The following is a 9,996-nucleotide window of genomic DNA, read 5'->3' as shown; positions in this document are numbered from 1 at the left end:
AGTCAGATTTGATTGGATTTGCGGACAGCGACTATGCAGGAGATCAAGACGAGAGAAAGAGCACTTCTGGTTATATTTTTATGCTAGGCACGGGGCCTATTTCGTGGTCTCCCAGGAAGCAAAAGATTGTCACTTTATCGAGTACTGAAGCGGAATTTCTTGCTTCTACATCTTGTGTTTGTCAAGTTGTTTGGTTAAGAAGAATTATGGAAGAACTACAATTCAAAAAAGAAAGAGCAACTACAATTTTCTTCGACAACAACTCAGCCATCAAGCTATTAAAAAATCATGTGCTACACGAAAAAAGCAAGCACATAGACGTGAAATATTATTTTCTGTGAGATCTCAATGATGAAGGAACAATAGAGTTGAAATATTGCCGAAGTGAAGACTAATTGGCAGATATCTTCACCAAGCCTCTCAGGTTTTTTCCTTTCCAAAATTTGAGGAGGTTGATTGGAATTGGAACTATGGAAGATTTCAAGAAGTTGAAGTTAAACTGAAGCATGAGAGCTTTCAGTTTAAGGGAGGATGTTAGTATTAAAAGAGTCCTGTTAGTTAACTATGAGCTGGTAGTAAATAAGACTCCTATCTAATAGGTTTGTCCTGGTCTTGAGGAAGTTGTTTTTTTACGTGGGTTGTTGTCTAGTTTTCAGGAGAAAGCTTTGTAAGCTAATTCCTAATTTTTAGTCCAAGTCTGTTTTTTTATTTTGCTATAAAAAAGATTGCAGTAGCAGCATTGAAGAATATCAATCAAGCAAATTTCTTTCCATGTTTACTGCCTCTCTTTCTCTATTTTTGCTTCTTGAATCTGTTTTTGCTATCAAGTATGAGACTCATAGGTGTTGAAGTGAAACGTTGTTGCGTAGCATCTCATCTGGTAAACAAGTGAGCTCTTTCACAGAATAGACCCTTAACTTTCTGAGAGATGTCAAGTTGTTGCACAAGTTCAACAATGGTATTTTACTATCAACTCTGATAATCTCTAATTCACGTAGGATTTCAAATTGATTCGGACTACTTTTTAACAATGGACAATACCTAATCCTCGACTTCTCAAGATTAGCAAACATTCTTACCCCTCTTGTTGTTGGTATCAATTCCAGTCCCTTCCACTCAATAGAAGTTCTTTCAATAGAAGTTCTTTCAATGATGGGAACACTTATTTTGCTGCACGATCCATTATCATTAACCTCAACACCATAAAATGTAGGTCCGATGAATTCCAATTAAACGACTCCTATCAGCTCAAGATGCCGAAGGAACTTCAGTTGGCCAAGCGGTGGAATTTCTTTGCACCTTTTTCGACCACTTAATTTCAACTTGACCAAATTTGGTAGCGATTCTTCACTGAACCATGAAGGAAATCTAGTACCCAAGTAGTTCTTCACTTCTAATGTTTTCAAGTTAGGATGCGGTTGAAGACCATCCAACACATGTTGATCATTGATCGCACGTACTTTTGATTCCTCGTGGGACCATAAATATTCCAGCTTGTAAATATTCAGTTTCTCCGGTAGATATGTTGTTCGCGAAACTTCTCAATTACGGACCAATTGGAGACCATTGATCCTCAACTTACCTCTAAGGTTCTTCAAATGACCTAATTCTTGTATTCGACGACCTTTCCCTAAACCCACATTGAAATACTGTAGGGTCTGAAGAAAGTCAGTTGTCCCATGTTAAGTGGCGTCTGAGACCGAGAACAGAAGTATATGTGTCGCAAACTTATCATATTTCCCATCTCATATGGAAGTGCCAAGAGTGAACCGAGTTTGTAGAATCTAAATGTTTGCAAATTATAAAGCTCGCAAATGGAGTGGGGCAAGGTTGTGATCTTAGTGTCCGAGAGATCAAGATATCTCAAGTGTATCAGCTTTCCTATTTTGTCTGACAACTCCTTAATTCCTGAACTGGACAAATTTAAAACTCTCAAGTACTTAAACTCAGCAGCATATCTTCCAATATATAATTGCTTCTCCAAAACAGTGTGCACAAACATTCTGGCTCATTTATCTTATCTATTTGATCACTTGGTGAGTCCCATAAAAGATATCGCACTTGAGAAAGATTTTCTCCACCATCGCCCCTCAAATCAAATAGTTTATATTTTAAGGCATCCCTAGCCAAATCATGCACAAGATCGTGCATCTTACAGTGTGTTATATTGTTGCGCTTATCTAACTGGACATCTTGCAGCAAGGAATTTCGCAACAAGAGTTGAAAGAACTTGTTCCCAATGTTTTCCATTACAGTGGTCTCTTGACATGGACGGAGAAAGCCTTCTTCCATCCAGAGTTGGATTATTTGTTCCTTTTCAAACACAAAATCTTTTGGAAACATTGCAAAGTAAGCAAAACAGTTTTTCAGATGTGGAGATGGAAGATAATCATAGCTGAGTTTTAGAATTTTTCTTATGCTATTTTCTCCGTTATCATCTTCACCTGCAACAAGGGGGTTTCCATCAAGAATTGCCTGCCATTCATGTTTTTCCTTGTTGCGTAAGAGGCCTCCCAACACATTTGCACCCAAAGGTAGACCTTTACACATTTCCACAATCCTGTTCTCCATGCGCACTATTTCCTCTGGAATTTCCCCTTCAATAAACGCTCTTTTTTTGAAAATGGACCAACTATGATCTGCTGCTAATTTTTCCAAGCTATGAGGACCTACTGCTGTTACTGTGGACGCCACCTGTTCCATACGAGTAGTCACGATAATGAAGTTTCCTCGAGATGTATTTATTCCCCGCAAGGTGTCCACAAAATCATCCCACAATGGAGAGTCAACACGCCACAAATCATCCAGGACAATCAAATACTTTCTTCCTGCCAGCTCATCTTGTAGCGTCTTAACTATTATATCTCTGCTTTGGACCTCAACTTTTCTCTTTGTCAAGGATTCGAGGATTAGTTGAAGAAAACTCTTTGTTTCTGACATTTTAGGTAGACACAACCAAACTCTCTTTTCAAAATTTTCCTTGATCTGTTCATCGTTGAAAATATTCTTAGCCATAGTTGTTTTCCCTAAACCCCCTATACCCACTATGGGAATGGTGCAGTATCATTGTCTCTACCAACAACATCTGAAGCAACTACTACGGAATCTGTTTCACAAATTGGTAGTATTTGCTGAGGAGGAACCACCAGTGATTGGAGACCGAGGTTTTGGGCTAGCTTATTGATAGACCTCAACTCTTCATTGATGTTGTTGATTTTTCGAGACATTTTGCTCTTAAAATTTGTATGAGAAATGAAATCACTGACTTTTTTCATTGGGTTGTTTCGGATTTTCACTTGTCTTTTGATAGATCCATACCTAGATTCGTCAAACACATTTCCAGCATTTTCAACAGCTCTCTCAAGCATCTTTAGTTTCACAGCCTGATTGTCAACTTGTCTTTCAACATCATGAATGAAAGCTTGGATCAAGGATACATTTTGTGTAAGCATTTCCAGATCTTTCTTGCAGTCCCTTGAGCTACTGAGTTCCTCAATAGTAAGAGAACGCAATTTTTCTAGCAAAACTTGAACTGTAGCACCAATTACAGGATCGACCATAGTTGTGTTTGCTCCTTCACAAAGTCTTCTCAACGTTTTTGCACAAGTCTTCTTTAGCTAGCTGTTTGTGGACCATTAAAAGGATGGCAATAATTTATACTACACAGTAAAAGAGAGATGACTAAAAGACCCTCGTACTTCATTATGATTTGTCAACCCAGTGCACTTACTATATCAGGCATCACCTAGTGGTTCAAACACACTACTTTAAGCCACTCCAGACTCATTGCGTCTATCAATCACACTGCCATACTTTTGTAAAGCATCATTTGGCGGTGGTTAATGCACAACGACAGTCAATTAAGCATCAATTAAGAAGAACAATTCTATGAGCTTTGAACTTGAAGAACTGAGATACTAATTCACGACTGGAAGCCGAGATATTAGAAAATAGAATTTTACAAGAAAAAGAAATGTATTATCATTCAATGAATCAATTGAAATCTTTTACCTGGTATATATGGGTCTAATCCACTAATAAACAACTAACTACTCCTCAACATTCAACTGACTTTTGTAACAGAATTGTAACTAACTAATGGGCACCAACTAGTTATTGAACATCACCCACTAACTAACTTGTACATCTCCGCTGCCAGCTCTATGATATGTAGACTTGTATCAATGGTTCCTCTTCTTCCTCTTGAACCTCGAACAAAAGATCGATTTGGCCATCAGCTAGACCAAGAGTTCCGAATAAAAAAACTAAATTGAGTTTAAAATTGCCACATCATTTTACATTTTTACATTAAATTGTTTTGAACAAAATATTGTTTTGTGATCATAGTGAAATCAAGTTCAAGTTCCCCGCGAGCTACTTTATGCCTTAGAAATCCCACTTTCTTCTTCCACTATGACGACTCCATTTCCTCTACTCATAGTTCAATCCCAAGCAACAGAACCTGATCTGGAGTCAACATATCTACAGATGTAGCCTAAGTAGTTAGGTTTACAAATCAATATAAGTACAAGGATCTCCCAAGCCATTTCGTCTTTTATAAATAAGCAATTCATATTTGGACTTTGTAAACCATGTGTAGATTTCCCTAATAACGAGACAAAATAGAGTGTAAAAATGACAATAATGGTTCGATACAGAATGATACGTACAATACAATGTACATAGTAAATAAAGTGAAAAAGGTTTTGCAAGAGCGGTTATTAGATAAAAAGAGTCATTAGATTGAGCAATCTCCTTTTTCACCATACAAGATTGATGATGAAAAGCACACAAGAGATATTTGTTTATATGATTATAATGTAGTCCTACCTAATGTTTCAGAAACAATTATAATGAGATACAAATGCTCTTGCTAACCAAGTGGCTATATTTAGGTTCTCTGTGTTTGCTTTTGTTAAATTACAGAATTGTTGATTATTCTGTTTCTTGTCAATCTAGTCGTGCTTTCTGCAAGTTTACACATGTTTTCTTTGTGCAAGGTAAAGTTGTATTTTTCAGCAATGCGGGTATGCTGTCAACCATCAAAAAATTACAATGCAAGTAATCCTAATTACAGAGAGCCTAGGAAGTCTACTAGCTGTTCTACCTCATCTATACCCTCTTCTTTACACCAAAAATATGAAGTGTTAATGCAGTTTTCTTTTTTTACTTTCTGCATTGGATTAGTAATATTCTCAAAACATCTATCATTTATTTCCTTCCAGATTGACCACCATATACAAGAAGGGACCAAGTTTGTCACGACCCAAGTCATGAGTGGCACCCACACTTCACCTCCTTAGTGAACGAACCAATGAATTCAACCCCAAATTATATCAACGGTTCAACTACGAATAACAACAATAATGCAGAAGCTCAAAAATTATTAAAGTAACCAATCAAATAAACCTCTAAAGTCTATTACATATTATCCCCAAAACCTGAAAGTCATCATATCAAGGACATTTGTTCTCAAAATACCAAGTCTAAGAGTATTAAAGACACAAAAATAAGTAAATAAGATGATCTATGTCCGAAATTTAAGGACAAGTGGCTCCACCATTTTTTCTGTATTTAAGTCCCACCTTTCCTCACCCAGCAGGTTAGAAGATCTGTTGTATGCTCAGGCACTACCCGTGGTTTTTGGAGGAGATTGAGAAACATATGTCACACCTGAGAAGTCACTCTACAATGAAGAGACATATGACTATTTGTTTCCTCCTTTTCATGGCAAAAGAAGCACCTTGACAATCGCGAAGCCTCTCTTTTTCAGTTTCTCGAGTGAGGCATGCTCTTCTACATACTTGTCATGTGAAACACTTGATCTTGGTAGGGATATTAGATTTCCATATTTGTTTCCAAGGTCAGAAATGCTCCGAGTTGTGGGGACAAATTTCCTCCGTACAATCATCCAACTATTATTATTTTTACATCCCTATCACGTCTCATCAAATTTCTTCTGTACAATCATCCAACTAGAAAACTTCTATCCCTTTCACGTCTCCATCTGATTATATCAGGGCTAGTATTTAAACTAGAGAAATCATTTAATCTTTGCAGTAAGATGGCTACTCTCTCAGCCACTCAGTCATTTAAAAGCCTCCTAAAGATGATATTCCATTCTTCTCAGCAATAGATGCTTCAGGGTTGCCACCGTAAAAAAATAAATTTGGAAAATCCTCCATGAGTGAACTCCGGGCTATCCATTTGTCTGGAAAGAACATAATCTAGTCCCTACACCCACCTTATAACTTATGCTCCTGAATAATTTAGGCCACAAATTTCTGATACTAAGACCCCTTAAGTGTTGGTCACAATATTGGTTGTCCATGGGCCAGGTGGCGCATAAATTGAAGCTGGATAATAGGTTCATCCTTCTCTACGTACTAATTTTTTTAAAAAACACGTACATTGCACATGTATCTCATGTATTCTATATGAAATATTTTAAAGTGATTTAGAAATAATTTTAGAAAAAGAAATGCATTAATTGCAAGTTGAAACTGATGTGTCCTGAGTCCACTCGATTAATACCTTTTACTTATAAATAACGAATACATTTTGAGCACCAATATGCACCTTCAAGTAAGTACCACCAAAATATAATTTGGTTGATCGAAGAAATATTCAAATTCAATCCCATAGATGCATAGTAAACATGATATACTAGATGAAAAATAGTTCATACATGCAAAAATCTTAGAAAAGAAATAGTTCTCAGACTTCACAAATAATGAGTGCAAAATACACAATAAATACAGACCAAATTGCACAGCTCTTTTAGCTATTATTAAGTAGAAAAAAATGAATTCCTATTTCTACAAACAGCACATAACACCAACAAATTGAAGTGGCAACTGTGGTGTCATAAAATAACAATACATGTAATAGATACTTTTTGAATTTAGGCTTTAGCTGTCTTGATCTTCTGAAGTCTCACTTACAGTGCGTCAACTTCACTCAGCTCTAGACTGCCCAGCTCGGGAAGACAAGATAATGCCAACAATAAGCCCATAAAGAGCCAAGGCTTCAGCGAAAATGAGAATGAGGATCATCCCAACAAAAAGCTTGGGTTGTTGTGCATTAGCCCTAGAAAATGATTGTTGTTCAGTACACATATAGGAATCATTTATAAAGCTACGATCAGTTTAACAGAAATACAAATAAGCCATCCCAACCAAAGTGAATAGAATGGATCAATCCTAAGCTGAATATGTAATATCTAATCTGCAAAGTCATATAGATTTGAGAATAAAAGGAAAAGAATTTAAACAGTTTTAATGGGTGATCTCCAGAAGTTATACGTTTTTCCCCTAACATGTAATAGATATTACCATAAGCTGGGAACAATAACTGAGCGTGAAGAGTTGACGAGTGGCTAAAAGATATGGAGATAAGGAATCCTAGGGCAGAGCAATGAATGGAAGGCATCCATTCTGTTAAATATACCCCTACTATATTTCAACTATATCAACTGCAAGCATGCACCTTCATCTGGGACAGTTCGCTCTGCAAGTCAACACCTTAGACCACAAAAATTGCAAGATTCAAAGAAAACCATTGAGCCTAAACTAACCACTGGGATTGAAATGCAAGAATGTTGTTTTCTTTTCTATTCGCTTCCTACTTTCTTAGGAGAAATGCTTCTAAAAGACTTCAGGTCTCTCTTTAATTTTATGTTACATAAGTTCCTTTTCAGGAATACAACAACAAACCCGGTATAGCCCCAAAAGCAGGGTTTACTTTTCAGGAATGTCACAAAATAATCAACTAACAGATTATGTTAACAGCTATCCCCCGACTGATGCAGGATGAGACTGGTGCTTATCTTTGTTTTTTAACTTAATGGGAAAACTTAATCTGGATGGACTGGAAAAGGTCAATGAATTTTAACAGCAGCTTGAAACTGCAAATGTAAGAAAAGAAATAACAGCACACATTGTCGCTAAAATTTATTTTCTAAGAAGAGGGAAAAGAGAACAAAATAATCATAAATAACACTCCTACAATTCCTGGCAATCGGAGAAGATGAAGATGTTATTTTTTGACAACTTTGAGATTCTAAAAAGTAGAAGTGACATGTTACCTTTTAAGTAGTATATATTCAAAAGGGGAGCAAAAAAGAAGAATGGTGTTTTTACATATAAAGCATACACCAACACTTTAAACAGCCGAAAAGAAAGTATACATCTTTCAAGAAAGGAAGAATGTCACTGACCCAAGTCAAACAAGAAAAGACATTCTTTGAATAGTGATCCCTAAGATTTCGAGAGCAATAATTAAGAAAACACAAATGCAAGCCCCTCAAGAGTGCATGAGATTACATTGCACACACAATATACCTTTTCATAAGTTAAAGCAATTTAAGATGTATAACTAGCTCAACTTATGGACAAACATTTGCACCCAAGGGTGTGGTCTAGTGGCCAATGAAGTGGTTGAGAACCCTAAGGTCTAAGGTTCAAAACTCAATTTAGACAAAAAACACGAGGTGATTCTTCCTTTTTGTACTAGCCTTGGTAGACAGTTACAGCTGGGACGTAGCATGCATCCAGTGGAATTAGTTGAGGAGCACAAAAGTTAGCCCGGATACCACGATCATCAAAAAAAAAAACTTATGGACAAACCTTTCATTTGAAAATTTGAACTTTCAAAACCAATATAACATTTGATATGTTGCTTTATCACCTTCTAGTCATGGTAATGTTGAACTTCCAAAACTAATATAACTTTGTTCAACACTTAAAAACCAAAACAATATCATGTGGAAGACAAATGTTCTAACTATCAAAGGATAATGGGACACAATGGGTTAACTCGATATTTAATACTAAGCAATAACAAACAACTCCAATATTCCAATTCATGTGGTACTATTTCCTTAATACATCATTCCCAAAAAAAATGGTGCCTTTCGATATCTGGAAACAATTTAATTTTGGATATCTCATATGATCCTTTAATGGCATGAGATAACCACAAAATGGTCATGGCAGGTTTAAACCCAAAAGCTCCAAGTCTGTCTTGAACTTCATGATGAATCGAACTCTACCACATAAATTGGAATAGAGGAAGTAAAATAAGCATTTGGAATTGGAGTCAGTATATATGTGCATTCTGCTCATTCCTACTTTTAATAGGACCTTAGTTTACTTAAGGTGTGTCTCTAGGATTTCGGTCATAGTCTAAGGAGTACTTGTGCATTTTTCCATTATTTTTTAAGCTAAATAAGACGGAAGTATTATTTTTAAGTTAAAAAGATGAAAGTTGTTTGGCCTATTTTCTTCTTTAGTCTGTTTAAATAAAGATACTTTCCTTTTTTAGAAACTCTTTAGTTTAAACCACAAGAATCAAGATTAATGAAAATTTTGATACATTTGACGTATCTTATTTTAATACCATAAGATTCAAAAAAAGCTTTCTTAAACACCGTGTCAAGTAAAAATAGGTCAAACCAATTGAAATGGGAACACTACTATTTTTTATTGATTGTAGTGTCTATGTCAACTTGCACACACTTAGATTATCTCATTGTGTATCTGATACCTCCTACCAACACAAGTACCAGATAAGTTGGATCACCTAAGCTTAGGTACATGGAAAGTGATCACCTTGTGTTTTATGCCTCCTTTAGAATTTGTACCCGAGAACTCACGATTCTTCTCACTTCATTGATTACTAGATGACACCCTTGAGTGCGATAATTATATTATGCTAAGGGTGTGTTTGGCATGGAGGAAAATGTTTTCCATGAAAAATGTTTTCCTAGAAAATGTTTTCTTGGAAAACAAGTAGACTTTGGACTTATTTTCTCATGTTTGGTTGGTGTGTAGAAAATATTTTCCGGAAATGATTTTGTGTTTCATTTATGAATGAAAAATATTTTTGAGAGACATCTTTTATTTTTAAAATAATTTATGAAATTGAAAATATTTTTTAAAATCAAAATTATTATTTTTTTGGGGTGGTGGTGGTGGTGGGGTGGGGGGGTAGTGG

At 35.9% G+C, this 9,996-nt stretch overlaps 2 protein-coding genes across 2 annotated transcripts in view; both read right to left on the bottom strand.

Moving 5' to 3' along the window:
- Positions 1–1,932: 1,932 nt before the first annotated feature.
- On the bottom strand, positions 1,933–3,015 carry LOC107001504 (putative disease resistance protein RGA3). Its single transcript, XM_027912149.1, has one exon. It carries the CDS (start codon positions 3,013–3,015, stop codon positions 1,933–1,935), a length of 1,083 nt encoding a protein of 360 aa, XP_027767950.1.
- Positions 3,016–6,650: 3,635 nt separating this feature from the next.
- Positions 6,651–9,996, bottom strand: part of LOC107002746 (V-type proton ATPase 16 kDa proteolipid subunit) — a 5,974-nt gene continuing 2,628 nt past the window's right edge. The window contains exon 3 of the mRNA XM_015200900.2: positions 6,651–7,089. Within this exon, the coding sequence (XP_015056386.1) occupies positions 6,957–7,089 (133 nt within the window). The 3' untranslated portion in view covers positions 6,651–6,956. The remainder of the gene's footprint in view (positions 7,090–9,996) is intronic.

The sequence above is a fragment of the Solanum pennellii genome, chromosome 10 (assembly GCF_001406875.1).
Source record: "Solanum pennellii chromosome 10, SPENNV200".
Lineage (NCBI taxonomy): Eukaryota > Viridiplantae > Streptophyta > Magnoliopsida > Solanales > Solanaceae > Solanum > Solanum pennellii.
The sequence above is the reverse complement of the archived record's forward strand: the minus strand, read 5'-3'. Positions and strand labels throughout refer to the sequence as shown.

Excerpts from the sequence above, each read along its gene's own strand:
- LOC107001504 (XM_027912149.1), bottom strand. The coding sequence starts at position 3,015 with ATGGCTAAGAATATTTTCAACGATGAACAGATCAAGGAAAATTTTGAA.